The sequence below is a fragment of the Bombina bombina genome, chromosome 6 (assembly GCF_027579735.1).
Source record: "Bombina bombina isolate aBomBom1 chromosome 6, aBomBom1.pri, whole genome shotgun sequence".
NCBI classification, from domain to species: domain Eukaryota; kingdom Metazoa; phylum Chordata; class Amphibia; order Anura; family Bombinatoridae; genus Bombina; species Bombina bombina.
In genome coordinates this window covers 957,838,821-957,860,620 of record NC_069504.1, presented here as the reverse complement: position 1 = coordinate 957,860,620, position 21,800 = coordinate 957,838,821, and the positions used below count along the sequence as shown (strand labels likewise).

The following is a 21,800-nucleotide window of genomic DNA, read 5'->3' as shown; positions in this document are numbered from 1 at the left end:
GTTTACACTTTAGTATTTCTGGGGAATGGCACTTCACTGGGTAAATACTGTATGCATATAACTTTTAGCCTAATCTGCATGAGTGACTAGCAGCAGGCTTTTTAATGACATTTCATAAATTAGATGTTAAACGTTTGCTGGCATGTTAAATCGTTTAATTATCTGAGGTACTTGGTGAAAAATATTTTGGGCTTTATTTTCCACATGGCTGTTGTTTGTTTTTGAGTTAAAACAGTTTACTGAGCTTCCCTCACTGTTGTATGTGTGTGGGAGGGGCTTATTTTGGCGCTTTTACTACGCATCAGAAATTCAGTCACAGTCTGCCTTCTTCTCCCTGTATGATCCGGGACGTCTCTACTGAGCTCAGGGGTCTTCAAATCTAGTTTTGAGGGAGGTAATCACTCACAGCAGACCTGTGTGACTGTGCTTTGACTGTGATAAAAAACGCTTATATTTTCAATTGTTACTCGTTTTTTCTGATATTAAGGGTTAATCATCCATTACTAGTGAATGCAATCCTTTGCTAACTTAGTGCTTTTTCTGTGAAAATTTGGGTTTTATAACTAATCCGGTTCATTGTTATTCAACTGTGACAGTTTTTGTGTGCTTCTTAAAGGCACAGTAACGTTTTATATTGCTTGCAAATTATTTGAAAAGTATTTTCCAAGCTTGCTAGTCTTATTGCTAGTTTGTTTTAACATGTCTGACACAGAGGAATCTCTTTATGCAATATGTTCAAAAGCCAAGGTGGAGCCCAATAGAAGTTTGTGTACTAATTGTATTGATGCTTCTTTAAATAATAGTCAATCTGTACATTTTAAGAAAATTTCACCAGACAACGAGGGGAAAGTTATGCCGTCTAACTCTCCTCACGTGTCAGTACCTGCATCTCCCGCTCAGGAGGTGCGTGATATTGCGACGCCAAGTACATCAGGGCGGCCATTACAAATCACTTTACAAGACATGGCTAATGTTATGACTGAAGTTTTATCTAAATTGCCAGAACTTAGAGGTAAACGCGACCACTCTGGGGTGAAAACAGAGTACGCTGATAATGTTAGAGCCATGTCTGATACTGCGTCACAAGTGGCAGAGCATGAAGACGGAGAGCTTCATTCTGTAGGTGACGGATCTGATCCAAATAGACTGGATTCAGACGTTTCAAATTTTAAATTTAAGCTTGAGAACCTCCGTGTACTATTAGGGGAGGTATTAGCGGCTCTGAATGATTGTAACACGGTTGCAATCCCAGAGAAATTATGTAGGCTGGATAGATACTATGCGGTACCGGCGTGTACTGACGTCTTTCCTATACCTAAGAGGCTTACAGAGATTATTACCAAGGAGTGGGATAGGCCCGGTGTACCCTTTTCCCCCCCTCCTATATTTAGAAAAATGTTTCCAATAGACGCCACCACACGGGACTTATGGCAGACGGTCCCTAAGGTGGAGGGAGCAGTTTCTACTCTGGCTAAGCGTACCACTATCCCGGTGGAGGATAGCTGTGCCTTTTCAGATCCAATGGATAAAAAGTTAGAGGGTTACCTTAAGAAAATGTTTACTCAACAAGGTTTTATATTACAACCACTCGCATGCATTGCGCCTGTCACGGCTGCGGCGGCATTCTGGTTTGAGTCTCTGGAAGAGACCCTTGAAACAACTCCATTGGATGAGATTACAAACAAGCTTAAAGCCCTTAAGCTAGCTAATTCATTTATTTCTGATGCCGTAGTACATCCAACTAAGCTTACGGCTAAGAATTCCGGATTCGCCATTCAGGCGCGCAGAGCGCTGTGGCTAAAATCCTGGTCAGCAGATGTGACTTCTAAATCTAAATTGCTTAACATACCTTTCAAGGGGCAGACATTATTCGGGCCCGGTTTGAAAGAAATTATCGCTGACATTACTGGAGGTAAGGGCCATGCCCTGCCTCAAGACAGAGCCAAACCAAGGGCTAGACAGTCTAATTTTCGTGCCTTTCGGAACTTTAAGGCAGGAGCAGCATCAACTTCCTCCGCTCCAAAACAGGAAGGAACTGTTGCTCGTTTCAGACAGGGCTGGAAACCTAACCAGACCTGGAACAAGGGCAAGCAGGCCAGAAAACCTGCTGCCGCCCCTAAGACAGCATGAAGTGAGGGCCCCCGATCCGGCAACGGATCTAGTAGGGGGCAGACTTTCTCTCTTCGCCCAGGCTTGGGCAAGAGATGTCCAGGATCCCTGGGCGTTAGAGATCATATCCCAGGGATATCTTCTGGACTTCAAAGCTTCTCCTCCCAAAGGGAGATTTCATCTTTCAAGGTTGTCAACAAACCAGGCAAAGAAAGAGGCGTTTCTACGCTGTGTTCAAGATCTTTTGTTAATGGGAGTGATCCACCCGGTTCCGCGGTCGGAACACGGACAAGGGTTTTACTCAAATCTGTTTGTGGTTCCCAAGAAAGAGGGAACCTTCAGACCAATCTTGGATTTAAAGATCCTAAACAAATTCCTTAGAGTTCCATCGTTCAAGATGGAAACTATTCGTACAATCTTACCCATGATCCAAAGGGGTCAGTACATGACCACAGTGGATCTAAAGGATGCGTACCTTCACATACCGATTCACAAGGATCATTACCGGTACCTAAGGTTTGCCTTCCTAGACAGGCATTATCAGTTTGTAGCTCTTCCCTTCGGGTTAGCTACGGCTCCAAGAATCTTTACAAAGGTTCTGGGCGCTCTTCTGGCGGTACTAAGACCGCGAGGAATTGCGGTAGCTCCGTACCTAGACGACATTCTGATACAAGCGTCAAATTTCCAAACTGCCAAGTCTCATACAGAGTTAGTTCTGGCATTTCTAAGGTCGCATGGGTGGAAGGTGAACATAGAAAAGAGTTCTCTATTGCCACTCACAAGAGTTCCCTTCTTGGGGACTCTTATAGATTCTGTAGAAATGAAAATTTACCTGACAGAGGACAGGTTAACAAAACTCCTAAATGCTTGCCGTGTCCTTCATTCCATTCTTCAGTGGCTCAATGCATGGAGGTAATCGGCTTAATGGTAGCGCCAATGGACATAGTACCTTTTGCACGCCTGCATCTCAGACCGCTGCAATTGTGCATGCTAAGTCAATGGAATGGGGATTACTCAGATTTGTCCCCTATGCTGAATCTGGATCAAGAGACCGGAGATTCTCTTCTATGGTGGCTTTCTCGGCCACATCTGTCCAGGGGGATGCCCTTCAGCAGGCCAGACTGGACAATTGTAACAACAGACGCCAGCCTACTAGGTTGGGGCGCTGTCTGGAATTCCCTGAAGGCTCAGGGATCGTGGACTCAGGAGGAAAGTCTCCTTCCAATAAACATCCTGGAATTGAGAGCAGTTCTCAATGCCCTTCTGACTTGGCCTCAGTTAGAAACCTGGAGGTTCATCAGGTTTCAGTCGGACAATATCACGACTGTGGCTTACATCAACCATCAGGGAGGGACAAGGAGTTCCCTAGCGATGATGGAAGTTTCAAAGATAATTCGCTGGGCAGAGTCTCACTCTTGCCACCTGTCAGCGATCCACATCCCAGGCGTGGAGAACTGGGAGGCGGATTTCCTAAGTCGCCAGACTTTTCACCCGGGGGAGTGGGAACTTCATCCGGAGGTCTTTGCCCAAATACTTCAACGTTGGGGCAAACCAGATGTGGATCTCATGGCGTCTCGACAGAACGCCAAGCTTCCTTGTTACGGGTCCAGATCCAGGGACCCGGGAGCGGTCCTGATAGATGCTCTGACAGCACCCTGGACCTTCAAGATGGCTTATGTGTTTCCACCCTTCCAGATACTTCCTCGATTGATTGCCAGGATCAAACAGGAGAAAGCATCTGTGATTCTAATAGCACCTGCGTGGCCACGCAGGACCTGGTATGCAGATCTAGTGGACATGTCATCCTGTCCACCTTGGTCGCTGCCTCTGAGACAGGATCTTCTAATTCAGGGTCCTTTCAAACATCAAAATCTAATTTCTCTGAAGCTGACTGCATGGAGATTGAACGCTTGATTTTATCAAAGCGTGGATTTTCGGAGTCAGTAATTGATACCTTAATACAGGCTAGGAAACCTGTTACCAGGAAGATTTACCATAAGATATGGCGTAAATATTTACACTGGTGCGAATCCAAGAGTTACTCATGGAGTAAGGTTAGGATTCCTAGGATATTGGCTTTTCTACAAGAAGGCTTAGAAAAGGGTTTATCTGCAAGTTCTTTAAAGGGACAGATCTCAGCTCTGTCCATCCTTTTACACAAGCGTCTGTCAGAAGTTCCAGACGTTCAGGCTTTTTGTCAGGCTTTGGCCAGAATTAAGCCTGTGTTTAAGACTGTTGCTCCACCGTGGAGCTTAAACTTAGTTCTTAACGTTTTACAGGGTGTTCCGTTTGAACCCCTTCATTCCATTGATATCAAACTGTTATCTTGGAAAGTTCTGTTCTTAATGGCTATTGCCTCGGCTCGTAGAGTCTCTGAGTTATCGGCCTTACACTGTGTGCAGAATTATTAGGCAAATTAGTATTTCTCCAACATAGGTGTGTCCGGTCCACGGCGTCATCCTTACTTGTGGGATATTCTCTTCCCCAACAGGAAATGGCAAAGAGCCCAGCAAAGCTGGTCACATGATCCCTCCTAGGCTCCGCCTACCCCAGTCATTCTCTTTGCCGTTGTACAGGCAACATCTCCACGGAGATGGCTTAGAGTTTTTTAGTGACCAAAATTATTCTATGGGCGGAGTCTCACTCCTGCCACCTGTCTGCTATCCACATCCCAGGAGTGGAAAATTGGGAAGCGGATTTTCTGAGTCGTCAGACATTGCATCCGGGGGAGTGGGAACTCCATCCGGAAATCTTTGCCCAAGTCACTCAACTGTGGGGCATTCCAGACATGGATCTGATGGCCTCTCGTCAGAACTTCAAAGTTCCTTGCTACGGGTCCAGATCCAGGGATCCCAAGGCGGCTCTAGTGGATGCACTAGTAGCACCTTGGACCTTCAAACTAGCTTATGTATTCCCGCCGTTTCCTCTCATCCCCAGGCTGGTAGCCAGGATCAATCAGGAGAGGGCGTCGGTGATCTTGATAGCTCCTGCGTGGCCACGCAGGACTTGGTATGCAGATCTGGTGAATATGTCATCGGCTCCACCATGGAAGCTACCTTTGAGACGAGACCTTCTTGTTCAAGGTCCGTTCGAACATCCGAATCTGGTCTCACTCCAGCTGACTGCTTGGAGATTGAACGCTTGATCTTATCGAAGCGAGGGTTCTCAGATTCTGTTATCGATACTCTTGTTCAGGCCAGAAAGCCTGTAACTAGAAAGATTTACCACAAAATTTGGAAAAAATATATCTGTTGGTGTGAATCTAAAGGATTCCCTTGGGACAAGGTTAAGATTCCTAAGATTCTATCCTTCCTTCAAGAAGGATTGGAAAAAGGATTATCTGCAAGTTCCCTGAAGGGACAGATTTCTGCCTTGTCTGTGTTACTTCACAAAAAGCTGGCAGCTGTGCCAGATGTTCAAGCCTTTGTTCAGGCTCTGGTTAGAATCAAGCCTGTTTACAAACCTTTGACTCCTCCTTGGAGTCTCAACTTAGTTCTTTCAGTTCTTCAGGGGGTTCCGTTTGAACCCTTACATTCCGTTGATATTAAGTTATTATCTTGGAAAGTTTTGTTTTTGGTTGCAATTTCTTCTGCTAGAAGAGTTTCAGAATTATCTGCTCTGCAGTGTTCTCCTCCTTATCTGGTGTTCCATGCAGATAAGGTGGTTTTACGTACTAAACCTGGTTTTCTTCCAAAAGTTGTTTCTAACAAAAACATTAACCAGGAGATTATCGTACCTTCTCTGTGCCCGAAACCAGTTTCAAAGAAGGAACGTTTGTTGCACAATTTGGATGTTGTTCGCGCTCTAAAATTCTATTTAGACGCTACAAAGGATTTTAGACAAACATCTTCCTTGTTTGTTGTTTATTCCGGTAAAAGGAGAGGTCAAAAAGCAACTTCTACCTCTCTCTCTTTTTGGATTAAAAGCATCATCAGATTGGCTTACGAGACTGCCGGACGGCAGCCTCCCGAAAGAATCACAGCTCATTCCACTAGGGCTGTGGCTTCCACATGGGCCTTCAAGAACGAGGCTTCTGTTGATCAGATATGTAGGGCAGCGACTTGGTCTTCACTGCACACTTTTACCAAATTTTACAAGTTTGATACTTTTGCTTCTTCTGAGGCTATTTTTGGGAGAAAGGTTTTGCAAGCCGTGGTGCCTTCCATCTAGGGGACCTGATTTGCTCCCTCCCATCATCCGTGTCCTAAAGCTTTGGTATTGGTTCCCACAAGTAAGGATGACGCCGTGGACCGGACACACCTATGTTGGAGAAAACAGAATTTATGTTTACCTGATAAATTACTTTCTCCAACGGTGTGTCCGGTCCACGGCCCGCCCTGGTTTTTTAATCAGGTCTGATAATTTATTTTCTTTAACTACAGTCACCACGGTATCATATGGTTTCTCCTATGCAAATATTCCTCCTTAACGTCGGTCGAATGACTGGGGTAGGCGGAGCCTAGGAGGGATCATGTGACCAGCTTTGCTGGGCTCTTTGCCATTTCCTGTTGGGGAAGAGAATATCCCACAAGTAAGGATGACGCCGTGGACCGGACACACCGTTGGAGAAAGTAATTTATCAGGTAAACATAAATTCTGTTTTTGACCACATCATCCTCTTTATTCATGTTGTCTTACTCCAAGCTGTATAGGCTCGAAAGCCTACTACCAATTAGGCATATTAGGTGATGTGTATCTCTGTAATGAGAAGGGGTGTGGTCTAATGACATCAACACCCTATATCAGGTGTGCATAATTATTAGGCAACTTCCTTTCCTTTGGCAAAATGGGTCAAAGAAGGACTTGACAGGCTCAGAAAAGTCAAAAATAGTGAGATATCTTGCAGAGGGATGCAGCACTCTTAAAATTGCAAAGCTTCTGAAGCGTGATCATCGAACAATCAAGCGTTTCATTCAAAATAGTCAACAGGGTCGCAAGAAGCGTGTGGAAAAACCAAGGAGCAAAATAACTGCCCATGAACTGAGAAAAGTCAAGCGTGCAGCTGCCAAGATGCCACTTGCCACCAGTTTGGCCATATTTCAGAGCTGCAACATCACTGGAGTGCCCAAAAGCACAAGGTGTGCAATACTCAGAGACATGGCCAAGGTAAGAAAGGCTGAAAGACGACCACCACTGAACAAGACACACAAGCTGAAACGTCAAGACTGGGCCAAGAAATATCTCAAGACTGATTTTTCTAAGGTTTTATGGACTGATGAAATGAGAGTGAGTCTTGATGGGCCAGATGGATGGGCCCGTGGCTGGATTGGTAAAGGGCAGAGAGCTCCAGTCCGACTCAGACGCCAGCAAGGTGGAGGTGGAGTACTGGTTTGGGCTGGTATCATCAAAGATGAGCTTGTGGGGCCTTTTCGGGTTGAGGATGGAGTCAAGCTCAACTCCCAGTCCTACTGCCAGTTTCTGGAAGACACCTTCTTCAAGCAGTGGTACAGGAAGAAGTCTGCATCCTTCAAGAAAAACATGATTTTCATGCAGGACAATGCTCCATCACACGCGTCCAAGTACTCCACAGCGTGGCTGGCAAGAAAGGGTATAAAAGAAGAAAATCTAATGACATGGCCTCCTTGTTCACCTGATCTGAACCCCATTGAGAACCTGTGGTCCATCATCAAATGTGAGATTTACAAGGAGGGAAAACAGTACACCTCTCTGAACAGTGTCTGGGAGGCTGTGGTTGCTGCTGCACGCAATGTTGATGGTGAACAGATCAAAACACTGACAGAATCCATGGATGGCAGGCTTTTGAGTGTCCTTGCAAAGAAAGGTGGCTATATTGGTCACTGATTTGTTTTTGTTTTGTTTTTGAATGTCAGAAATGTATATTTGTGAATGTTGAGATGTTATATTGGTTTCACTGGTAAAAATAAATAATTGAAATGGGTATATATTTGTTTTTTGTTAAGTTGCCTAATAATTATGCACAGTAATAGTCACCTGCACCCACAGATATCCCCCTAAAATAGCTATAACTAAAAACAAACTAAAAACTACTTCCAAAACTATTCAGCTTTGATATTAATGAGTTTTTTGGGTTCATTGAGAACATGGTGGTTGTTCAATAATAAAATTAATCCTCAAAAATACAACTTGCCTAATAATTCTGCACTCCCTGTACATTGTGATTCTCCTTATCTGATTTTTCATTCAGACAAGGTAGTTCTGCGTACTAAACCTGGGTTCTTACCTAAGGTAGTCACTAACAAGAATATCAATCAAGAGATTATTGTTCCATCATTGTGCCCTAACCCTTCTTCAAAGAAGGAAAGACTTCTGCACAATCTAGACGTAGTCCGTGCCTTGAAATTTTATTTACAGGCAACTAAAGATTTTCACCAAACATCTTCCCTGTTTGTAGTTTATTCTGGACAGAGGAGAGGTCAAAAAGCATCCACTACCTCTCTCTCCTTTTGGCTTCGTAGCATAATACGTTTAGCCTATGAGACTGCTGGACAGCAGCCTCCTGAAAGAATTACAGCTCATTCTACGAGAGCTGTGGCTTCCACGTAGGCCTTTAAGAATGAGGCCTCTGTTGAACAGATTTGCAAGGCTGCAACTTGGTCTTCTCTTCATACTTTTTCCAAATTTTACAAATTTGACTCTTTTGCTTCTTCTGAGGCTGTTTTTGGGAGAAAGGTTCTTCAGGCAGTGGTTCCTTCCGTGTAAAGAGCCTGCCTGTCCCTCCCGTCATCCGTGTACTTCTAGCTTTGGTATTGGTATCCCATAAGTAATGGATGACCCGTGGACTGACTACACTTAACAGGAGAAAACATAATTTATGCTTATTAAATGTGAAAAAAACCAGTGCGCCAAAAACCTGTGTATAAAAGTAAAAATATCAACATATAGTGCAATGTTATAGTGAAATACCCCTATATGTGTATACAGAGGTGAATATTGCAAAATATATATACAGAGTGAAAAAAAGTCCCGATCAAACCAATCTAGTAGATGGTGGAAATGTGATATTGGACAGTTCGTCTAGTCCATAATCCAGATTCAAATGTCTGGAACGGATGGCAGGCTGCTTCTTCGAAATTCTTGTTGGTATCCCAAGATGTTATGATCTGTAGATGTGAAAGATAAAAAAAGAAGGCGCCACCATGGTGCACAATCAGATGATTCAAACACGCCAAATGTACAAGTAAGACCGTACTTACAAGCTGTATGACACTTGAGAAGTGTCACAAATGCCTTCTGGACTGTTGGGAGTCGTCCAGCTAACTCACACTGATGGATGTCAGAGCAGCTCTGAAGCGTGGGAGCGGCGACAGGCTCACAGCATGCAGTGACTAGCCACAAGCTCAGCGCCAAGCCGGATCGTTCACTGGTGTTGATGGATACACCAGTAAAAGTAGATACCCTCTTGGATACAATGTATCAAAATGAATCCAAATGTTGAATAAAATTGTGGATAGTATGGTTGAAAAAGATGATGGTTCGTGGCAAAAGTCTAGTAAAAACAAACAGACTTTATTTGAAGTATAGCAGCACAACGTTTCTCGGTCTTTCCTGACCGTTTCCTCAGGTGCAATATACAAAATGATTAGAACCACGAACTTTTATTGCCGAGTTTTCGGCGTCTTCTAAAGTGAACAGCGCATGCGTGGAGGTGTGACCACTACAAGAGCTACCATTGGTTGTCATTGTCCAATGTTAAAGGGAATACTTTACAAGCCTCTATGCGAAGTGCACAGCATGAGTAAAAAACTGCCACTCGTGTCATATATGCAAAATCGTGCAAGATAAATTTGCACAGGCACTTTTATAAGGGATATATAAAATACGCATAGAAGAAATAAGTCTATGTCAATATAAGTAGTATAAATACAAGAATGTAAATAATATATGTATAAGTTTTTATCAATGGGAGACTCTAAGTGGTGACACCAATCGCGCACACTAAAAATAAACATAAAGCAGGTAAAACTAAAATATCTATCAATCCGGATAACAAATAATATAATATTTGCAGGATAATACATCACAATACAAAAATATTAGCCTCATATGAGAGACCTAAAGTTAAAAATTTCTATAGCATAGAACATAAATAAATACAAAGGTGTACACAACAATAAATTATGAAACTGAATGAATGAATAAAAGGTGCAGATAAAATCTACTAGTAAAACATATTTGTAAATGGTATGCAAATAAATAATCTAGCTATACATGCATATAAGTACCTATGCACGTCTCGTATCAAATGAGTATGGCTGAAACCACAACCCATACGGCACCCCACATAAACTGCGATATATCTATCCCTATCTATATAGATACAACAGTCATGTTATATCTATATCATATTTGCATATGTAATATGCAAATATAATATCTAGCTATGCATACATATATGCACCCATAACGTCTCATATCTCATGAGTATGGCTGAAACCACAACCCATAAGGTATCAAACATAGAATACGTAATATCAATCCATCGCCAATAATGTTGTATCTATATTAATTTTCACATAAGGCAATGGTGGTAGAAGTCATCATAAAGATACCATCAACAAAATATATGTTAAAAAATATATATTAAAAAACTAGTTAAAAGCTGCCATATCGATATTGGCATTGAGACCACCAGGGGACAGACTTTTGAGTTTCCAAATCCAAAAGGTCTCCCTTTGTCTCAAATGTAAAAACCTGTTCCTACCCCACTTGGGTAGGATCTGTTCTAATGGGAATATAGAAAAACAATCAGTAGGTGAAGAGTGGCAAAGACTGGCATGTTTGGGAATACTATGGTTTTTGATATTGTTTTCTATGTTTCTTTTGTGTTCCCCCCACCTCTTTTTTAGGGGCCTGGAGGTCCTCCCCACGTATTGGAGCCCACATACACATTCTAAGAGGTAGACAACAAAGGGAGAATCACACGTAAAATGTGAATTAATTTTGAATTTTTCTTTTGTGATAAATGAACTAAATTCAATTCTATTTGGATTTGTGAAAGCACATAGGCCACAGTGTGCACGATTACATTTATAGAAACCTGGTTTTCCTAGTAGTGTAGAGTCCCTATTTTTAAGGATATAGCCATTTGTTTTGTTAATAGGCTGATGTACTTTCATGACTACCTTGCTGGGTGCCAGCTTATTTTTTAAGGTGGGAGCTCTTCTATAAGTACATATTGGTTGCTTACTCAAAGTGTTGGTAAGAAAAGGATCATTCTCTAGGATATACCAATATTTTTCTAAAATGCCTTTGATCTTTTTGTGGTTGTTGTTAAATTGTGTTACAAATCTAACCCCAGTATTTTTAGACTTATCCTCTTTGTCAGTCACATGGTTGTCCCTTGTGTATTTAAAGAAAAAATCTTCCCTACATTTCCCTCTGGCCTCAAGGAAGCTGGTCTCAATTAGACTACTCGGAAAATTCTTTTCCAAAAACCTTTCCTTTAAAAGGTTAGCCTGTATGTCAAAAGTTTTCAAATCAGTGCAGTTTCTGCGCAACCTACAGAACTGATTGTATGGTATATTCTTTTTCCACGGTAGGTGGTGGTTGCTTTTAAAATTAAGATAGCTGTTAGCATCCACTGGTTTGAAAAAAGTTTTGGTAGTGATGTTGCCCAGATTGTCCCATTCTAATATCAAATCCAAAAAGTCTATACTTGTTTCATCCATTTTGGATGAAAACTGCAGCCCCATATCGTTATCATTTAATTTGTCAACAAAATTTTGGGCTTCTATAGTGCTGCCTTCCCAAATGAAAAGGAGGTCATCAATGAAACGGCCATAGAAGACCAGACTCGCCACCGAGTCTGAGGAATAGATGTATCTGTCCTCAAACATGCCCATGAATAAATTGGCAAAACTCGGGGCGAATCTGGTCCCCATGGCCGTTCCCTTGATCTGCAAAAATAATTTTTCTTGATAGACAAAATAATTATTTTTGAGGACAAAAAGGATACATTCCAAAAGAAATTTCCTTTGTTTCTCTGGCATATACATGTCTTGTTTTAAGTAGTATTCAATGGCATTTATGCCTAAATCATGGGCTATATTTGAATACAAAGCCGAGACATCACAAGTAAGCCATAAAAGTTTCCTATTTTCCTTCTTAATTTTAGATATCTTATAAATGAGATCCGGAGTGTCTTGAATATATGAAGTTAGAGTGACTACTGATTTTTTTAGGAATTGATCCACATATTCGGATAGACTACATGTGAGATTGCCAATACCCGAAATGATAGGCCTCCCGGGAGGATCCACCAAATTTTTGTGGATTTTCGGGAGATGATAATAATAAGCCAGACTCGGGTTCGTAGGGATTAAAAAATCCCTTTCTTTTTTAGTTAAAATACCTTCTAACCAGCCACGGTCAACCATTTTGACCAGACTGGCCAGAAATTTATTAGTGGGATTGAAAGTAAGGATTTTGTAATACTGTTTATCATACAGAATCCTATCGGCTTCTCTTATGTAGTCTACACGATTCTGTATGATTGACTTGTTTGTTGATTTGAACAAGTTTGTTCGCAAACTTTCTTTGCAGCGTTATTTCTGTGAAAAGAAACTAAAAGATTCAGGCCATAGACCAATTTTAACCAATGACATGAGTGAACGTCCTTCCACGGACATTATATATTTTGATCCAGATACTCTTTATGCTGATCTTTTTGAAGATTGTATACATTCAAATCTAACGCCTAAATCTAATTTTAACCCACCTAATGCAGGTTTAAATATTGAACTATTTCAAAAACTAGTATTGGAAGATTTTGGAAAACTACCAAGAGCTGGAACCAAAGATTCCAATTTGAATATTTATGAAGGCAAGGCCCTATCCAGACTAGCTTCTAATAATAACATAATAATCAGAGAAGCGGATAAGGGTGGAGGAATTATCATACAGAATCGTGTAGACTACATAAGAGAAGCCGATAGGATTCTGTATGATAAACAGTATTACAAAATCCTTACTTTCAATCCCACTAATAAATTTCTGGCCAGTCTGGTCAAAATGGTTGACCGTGGCTGGTTAGAAGGTATTTTAACTAAAAAAGAAAGGGATTTTTTAATCCCTACGAACCCGAGTCTGGCTTATTATTATCATCTCCCGAAAATCCACAAAAATTTGGTGGATCCTCCCGGGAGGCCTATCATTTCGGGTATTGGCAATCTCACATGTAGTCTATCCGAATATGTGGATCAATTCCTAAAAAAATCAGTAGTCACTCTAACTTCATATATTCAAGACACTCCGGATCTCATTTATAAGATATCTAAAATTAAGAAGGAAAATAGGAAACTTTTATGGCTTACTTGTGATGTCTCGGCTTTGTATTCAAATATAGCCCATGATTTAGGCATAAATGCCATTGAATACTACTTAAAACAAGACATGTATATGCCAGAGAAACAAAGGAAATTTCTTTTGGAATGTATCCTTTTTGTCCTCAAAAATAATTATTTTGTCTATCAAGAAAAATTCTTTTTGCAGATCAAGGGAACGGCCATGGGGACCAGATTCGCCCCGAGTTTTGCCAATTTATTCATGGGCATGTTTGAGGACAGATACATCTATTCCTCAGACTCGGTGGCGAGTCTGGTCTTCTATGGCCGTTTCATTGATGACCTCCTTTTCATTTGGGAAGGCAGCACTATAGAAGCCCAAAATTTTGTTGACAAATTAAATGATAACGATATGGGGCTGCAGTTTTCATCCAAAATGGATGAAACAAGTATAGACTTTTTGGATTTGATATTAGAATGGGACAATCTGGGCAACATCACTACCAAAACTTTTTTCAAACCAGTGGATGCTAACAGCTATCTTAATTTTAAAAGCAACCACCACCTACCGTGGAAAAAGAATATACCATACAATCAGTTCTGTAGGTTGCGCAGAAACTGCACTGATTTGAAAACTTTTGACATACAGGCTAACCTTTTAAAGGAAAGGTTTTTGGAAAAGAATTTTCCGAGTAGTCTAATTGAGACCAGCTTCCTTGAGGCCAGAGGGAAATGTAGGGAAGATTTTTTCTTTAAATACACAAGGGACAACCATGTGACTGACAAAGAGGATAAGTCTAAAAATACTGGGGTTAGATTTGTAACACAATTTAACAACAACCACAAAAAGATCAAAGGCATTTTAGAAAAATATTGGTATATCCTAGAGAATGATCCTTTTCTTACCAACACTTTGAGTAAGCAACCAATATGTACTTATAGAAGAGCTCCCACCTTAAAAAATAAGCTGGCACCCAGCAAGGTAGTCATGAAAGTACATCAGCCTATTAACAAAACAAATGGCTATATCCTTAAAAATAGGGACTCTACACTACTAGGAAAACCAGGTTTCTATAAATGTAATCGTGCACACTGTGGCCTATGTGCTTTCACAAATCCAAATAGAATTGAATTTAGTTCATTTATCACAAAAGAAAAATTCAAAATTAATTCACATTTTACGTGTGATTCTCCCTTTGTTGTCTACCTCTTAGAATGTGTATGTGGGCTCCAATACGTGGGGAGGACCTCCAGGCCCCTAAAAAAGAGGTGGGGGGAACACAAAAGAAACATAGAAAACAATATCAAAAACCATAGTATTCCCAAACATGCCAGTCTTTGCCACTCTTCACCTACTGATTGTTTTTCTATATTCCCATTAGAACAGATCCTACCCAAGTGGGGTAGGAACAGGTTTTTACATTTGAGACAAAGGGAGACCTTTTGGATTTGGAAACTCAAAAGTCTGTCCCCTGGTGGTCTCAATGCCAATATCGATATGGCAGCTTTTAACTAGTTTTTTAATATATATTTTTTAACATATATTTTGTTGATGGTATCTTTATGATGACTTCTACCACCATTGCCTTATGTGAAAATTAATATAGATACAACATTATTGGCGATGGATTGATATTACGTATTCTATGTTTGATACCTTATGGGTTGTGGTTTCAGCCATACTCATGAGATATGAGACGTTATGGGTGCATATATGTATGCATAGCTAGATATTATATTTGCATATTACATATGCAAATATGATATAGATATAACATGACTGTTGTATCTATATAGATAGGGATAGATATATCGCAGTTTATGTGGGGTGCCGTATGGGTTGTGGTTTCAGCCATACTCATTTGATACGAGACGTGCATAGGTACTTATATGCATGTATAGCTAGATTATTTATTTGCATACCATTTACAAATATGTTTTACTAGTAGATTTTATCTGCACCTTTTATTCATTCATTCAGTTTCATAATTTATTGTTGTGTACACCTTTGTATTTATTTATGTTCTATGCTATAGAAATTTTTAACTTTAGGTCTCTCATATGAGGCTAATATTTTTGTATTGTGATGTATTATCCTGCAAATATTATATTATTTGTTATCCGGATTGATAGATATTTTAGTTTTACCTGCTTTATGTTTATTTTTAGTGTGCGCGATTGGTGTCACCACTTAGAGTCTCCCATTGATAAAAACTTATACATATATTATTTACATTCTTGTATTTATACTACTTATATTGACATAGACTTATTTCTTCTATGCGTATTTTATATATCCCTTATAAAAGTGCCTGTGCAAATTTATCTTGCACGATTTTGCATATATGACACGAGTGGCAGTTTTTTACTCATGCTGTGCACTTCGCATAGAGGCTTGTAAAGTATTCCCTTTAACATTGGACAATGACAACCAATGGTAGCTCTTGTAGTGGTCACACCTCCACGCATGCGCTGTTCACTTTAGAAGACGCCGAAAACTCGGCAATAAAAGTTCGTGGTTTTAATCATAATTTATGCTTACCTGTTAAATTCCTTTCTCCTGTAGTGTAGTCAGTCCACGGCCCGCCCTGTTTTTTATGGCAGGTCTAAAATTAAATTAAACTCCAGTCACCACTGCACCCTATAGTTTCTCCTTTCTCGTTTGGTTTCGGTCGAATGACTGGGTGTGACGTAGAGGGGAGGAGCTATATAGCAGCTCTGCTTGGGTGATCCTCTTGCACTTCCTGTTGGGGAGGAGTTAATATCCCATAAGTAATGGATGACCCGTGGACTGACTACACTACAGGAGAAAGGAATTTATCAGGTAAGCATAAATTATGTTTTTGTGGGTAAATGGGTGTGTCTTTAAAGGGGCATTCTAACAACATGCTGCAAAAATAACATAAAAATTCAAGAATTTAAACATGTAATTTTTGTAATCCAATGTTCCTTTATAAAAGTGAAACTAGGTTGTGATGATGGTTTTGTTATTCTCTTTGCAGTTTGGAATTAAAACAGTGCTGGAAACTGATGATGGTATTCTGCTGCTGGCGAGAGCTGTAGATTCCTCGGTCCCCTCTATGATGATTGATGCCTTGAAACTACTGTCTGCCATGTGTATCCTGCCGCAGCCGGAGGATATGTACGAGATATTTCTGCCCTTTACTACATTACATTACTCACTGTACTGTGTATTGATCTTCAAATGGTGTCTTATAATGCGTTCCTGCATGAAAGTATTATCAAACATATAGGCAGAGTACAGTCTACCTGGATAATCAATTATATGATCTATTTAGTGCCGGCAGCTGTATCTCTTAAAGGGACATTCCGGTGAAAATTTAAATGCACGTATATGAATTACATATTTGGGTAGACACATATTTGCAATAGAAATGTATTGACAAAAAAGCTTCTAGTAAAAGTTATCACTGTTTTAGTGTAAACCGTTTTCTCTGCATGTGCAGCATAGCTAGATGTTCTCATTGCCACCAGCATTTTAAATACTGCCGTTGTTCAGAGCTCCAGTGGGGCTTTTATTATGTCCGCAATTAACACATTGAGTCATTACCAGATCGCACAAACACCTTAGGCTCTCTGAGCAAGTGCTGTGTTTAAAATGCTGGTGCACGGTGCATACCTAAATACACTTTTGAAACAGCTACGGGTTTTTTTAAAAGCATTTTTGCTAATACATGTACAGTATATTACAAAAATGCTTCTATTCAAAACTGAAATGCATCCATGTGGATTCCAATTTTGACTGGAATGTCCATTTAAATCACAGTGATGCGTTACATGGAAGGAAGTGATAAAAGAAGCATTTTGCTTTTTCAAATCAGTCCCTTTTTAAAATGCCCTCTAATACAACCACGTGCACTAAGTAGCTTAGAACAATTATAGTGATAGGTTCATTTTGTTCAAACAATAATTGTCTAATTACTCCTGTAAAATTCCTGTTAATTTTTAAAAGTCTATTGGTTTTGAAGGGTCATTAACTCAAAATTGGCCTGTCATGGGTGCGGATTTCATGTTAAAATAGTTATCTGCATTAATTAATTTGAGCTTGTGTATTTTGAATGTGTCCCTTTCTAACTATGTTTTACCCTTTCACAGTAAGTTTAGACATATAGTTAAAGTGATGGTGAATCCTAGAGTTTGTGAAACGCTAGGATTGACCATTGGAACAAATAATGGGGACTTTCAGTTATGAAGTATAAAATACTTCATGCTGAAAGCTCCTTTATTTGTTTGCAGCGTTCACCTCACTTAGCGTTCTGCCTTGGGCTGCCTGAGCAGCTATTTGGCTAAGAGGTGATGTTTCCACCTCTTAGCCAATAGCCATGCGGGAAATCCGTCTTGGTGCTGGCTGGGGTCTGATTTCCCACACGACTATTGGCTAAGAGGTGGAAACGTAATCTCTCAGCCAAATAGTGTTCTGCCGTGAGCTGCCTGAGCAGCTCAGTGTCGTGAACACTGCAAACAAATAAAGGAGTTTTCAGCATGAAGTATTTTATACTTCATGACTGAAAGTCCCCTTTAGTTGTTCCAATGGTCAATCCTAGTGTTTTAGAAACACTAGGGTTTACCATCACTTTAATAGTTACAGTCCCTCTTAAAGGGGCACTAAACCCACATTTTTCTTTCATGATTCAGATAGAACATGCAATTTTAAGCAACTTTCTAATTTACTCCTATTAATTTTTCTTCCTTTTCATGCTATCTTTATTTAAAAAGCAGGAATGTGATGCATAGGAGTCGGCCCATTTTTGGTTGAGAACCTGGGTTATGCTTGCTTATTGGTGGGTAAATGTAAGCCTCCAATAAGCAAGCGCTATCCATGGTGCTGAACCTAAAATGGTCTGGCTGCTAAGATTTACAGTCCTGCTTTTAAAATAAAGAAAGCAAGAGAACGAAGAAAAATTGATAATAGGAGTAAATTAGAAAGTTGCTTAACATGTCATGCTCTATCTGAATCACGAAAGAAAGAATTTGGGTTCAGTGTCCCTTTAAGAGCCCAATATATTGCAGGACATGGCCTTTGAGCCAATTGAGGGTGGTATACATAGGTGGCTACCAATTATGAGGAGCGCAATGTTTTGTGGCTTCCAAGTGGGAATTTAACTATGAGATTAACCTCTTTGCGTAGTTTAAACATCGGATGAAAATTAAAACAATCATTACATGCTCTAATGACTTGGATCATACTAATATTTCCATTAGAATGTCCCATTTAATCTGTTTAAATTAAGCTAACAGGGAAGAGTCATATCCAATAGGTACACATCTCAGAGCACCATTGCTTGACAGGGACACGCCTCCTTTCATAAATCTAAAAACAAAAGTAGTTTTATTTAGAATTTTAAAGAGTTATCAAATAAGCAAATCGGTCAGTTTAATTTTTCTTTAATTAAGAAGCAATATTTACACAATATTGTTTTATAGCCTTTACATTCACTTTACATTAAAGGACATCCATAATAAAGTGGCCTTCCTAGAGTCCCTTAATAATGTTATCCCTTTGATACACAAAGAACAAGCTACAAGATAAATGGAGTGTATCCAAAAGCCTGTGTGACCACAATAAACCTTTATATACCCAAATATAAAAGTTAAAATCAGTTAAAAATGTTTTATAAAATATATTTAGCGCTTCATTTTATTAACAAAAGCAGAATATGGCTGCAGGTAGCAGGATTGGAGGCTCCTTAGTGCCAGATTTATTTGTGTGAAAATCTAACACACAAAGATCTGAGCAAATCCTTATCTTTGTGTGTTGCACTTTTACACATATAAATCCGGTGCCGAAAATACCCGAATGGTGCTAACCACGGTTATATTTTGCATTTGTTTATAAAACCAATCACTGAAAGCACGTCTATAATTTATATAATCAATCAGGACAATGCAAAACCTGCGGCTACTGTGTACACAAGAAAATATTCCGGAAAAAAACGACGAAAGTGTTCAACCCAACCCTGTTAATATTGTGTAGAAAACCTATATTTAAGTGAGGAAAACATATAGCAGAAGTCAGTTATCTGTCCAGTTGTCTCATCACTCTCATCATTATTATGTTAGCATATACCCGTTTGTCCCCTAGAGTTAGTTACCAGTAAGGATATCTGTAGCTTGTAACCACGTTTTGTTTGCGTATCTTTTTTTAGGAATGAGCGTGTGCTGGAAGCACTAACTGAGCGAGCCGAGATGGAAGAGATGGAGAGATTTAAACCTCTTCTAGATGGGTTGAGAAGTGGAACTCCTGTAGCACTTAAGGTATTACACAAACCGTATAAATAGTTTGACATGCACTACAGTTACTCGCCATCACTGATTAGTGGGGAAAATGTTTCCTTTAGCTGTTGACCAATATTCTAAACTATTTCAGCTGATTTAGACCAACTGCTATTGTTTCTTGTTTTTTTTTTATTCTTCCCTATGGTCCTCATCTTATCGGGATATGAAACCCAAGAATTTTCTTTTGTGATTCAGACAGAGCTTACCATTTTAAAAACCGTTTCTAATTTACTTCTTTTATCAAATGTGCTTCGTTCCCATGATATTGTGTGTTGAAGAGATACCTAGGTAGGCATCTGGAGCATACATAGCAGGAAATAGTGCTGCCATATAGTGCTCTTGCAAATGGATAATATTTTTGCAAAACTGCTGCCATATAGTGTTCCAGAAATGGGCTGGCTCCTAAGCTTACATCCCTGCTTTTTACCAAAAGGATAGCAAGAGAACGAAAAACTAATTGATAATAGAAGTAAATTAGAATGTTGTTAAAAATCTCATGCTATGTGCAAAATTATATAACATTATTTGCTAGGTTTACTGGCCCTTTAATTATCAGATAAATTTAAATGCAACACCCACTCCATATTAACAAAACTAAATTTGGAGCGGTAAAGAAATTGTCTAAATCTTAATTTGTTGACAACTCCTTTTATAGTGTGATTTTTATAAACTAAAACTTAAAAATAATTAGTCTCGCAATATTACATTTGTTATGAAAAGTAAACAGATTCAAATTTACCATATCCTGATAAATAGGCAATATATGTTTAGAATATGCAGCATTTTTTCCTAATTTGTTTACTTTTTTTATATTTATTCTAGGTCAGCTGTATGCTGCTAATTAATGCTATTATTAGCCAAGGAGAAGAGTTGGATTTCAGAGTTCACATTCGTAGTGAACTAATGCGCTCTGGGCTGAATAGTATGCTAAAGGTAAGAGGTTTTTTTTTCTTCTTCTGGACTTTTAATGACCAAGACATTTCATTACCATCAGTACATTAGTTTGTGACTAGTTAAAAAAAAATGTAGCGTAAGAAATGTGTCTGTTTCCTATATGTACTGAGCTAGCTAGGAACTTTTTTCCTTTACTGATAAATAACTTGTGCTACAGATAATGACTGGGGATTGATGAAGCTGTGCGCATATTTGTTGCGAACAGTTGTTTTAATGCAGTCAGGCAAACAAGGTTATTTCTTCCTTTTAAAGGGTGAATATTTTTACACTACAGTTGCTATGAATATTAATACACTTTTGCTTTGTTTGTTTGGAGTGTTTTAATAATGGCAGTTTAAATAAATATAGCCTTGTAATTAATAGCATGATCTTAGCTTTGCAGTTTATAGTTTGCAGGTGTGTAAATAAAATATTTTATCTTTAGGATCTTCATTCCATGGAAAATGAGGAAATGAAGCTACAATTGAGCATTTTTGATGAACACTCAGAGTTTGATTCTGATGAGCTGAGGGGGCGCTTGGATGACATCCGTGTTGAGATGGAATATCCTTTTACTGAAAATCTGCTCATTTATGGATGTAATGATTATGCAAATACAGTAGTCTTAAAGGCCTGTTTCTCGATTCTGAAAACATTTAACCTTTTCTGATATTCAGTTATCCTTAAACTATGACATATTAATATGTCACTATATTGTATCTGTGGGCTCTACAAATTTAAATACTATTATAAAATATTATTTATTTCCTAAGACATGGAGAGTCCACAATGTAATTTCAATTACTAGTGGGATATTCACTCCTGGCCAGATGGAGGAGACAAAGAACACCACAGCAAAGATGTTACATGTCACTTCCCTTACCCATAACCCCCAGTCATTCTCTTTGCCTCTGTCAATGGAGGAGGTGAAGCTTGGTGTCTGAAGATTTTTTTCCTTTTTTGGGTACTTTTCCCTGCAAACAAGGATTGTAGCTGTGTCCACGTCAATCTATTGAGTTAGAGTAGTGTGGTGGCTTTTAAGCAGTTAGAAAGTGGTGAGGTGGTCCTTACTTTGTTTTCCTAACATATTTGCTGCCCTAGTCATTGAAAGCCACAGTTGGTTACTCTGTTTTTACTTTTTCCACAGGTCTCTGTAAGAAGTATGTGTCCTTCCACGCCTGATGAGCTGTCTTCCTG

General features: G+C 39.5%; 1 protein-coding gene across 1 annotated transcript in view; it reads left to right on the top strand.

Annotated features, from left to right (window-relative positions):
* Window positions 1-21,800, top strand: part of DIAPH1 (diaphanous related formin 1) — a gene marked incomplete in the record, with an annotated part of 803,068 nt that overhangs the window by 223,741 nt on the left and 557,527 nt on the right. Inside the window, 4 exon segments of the mRNA XM_053718607.1 lie at window positions 16,376-16,515; window positions 19,541-19,649; window positions 20,493-20,603; window positions 21,049-21,167. Of these exon segments, the coding sequence (XP_053574582.1) occupies window positions 16,376-16,515; window positions 19,541-19,649; window positions 20,493-20,603; window positions 21,049-21,167 (479 nt within the window).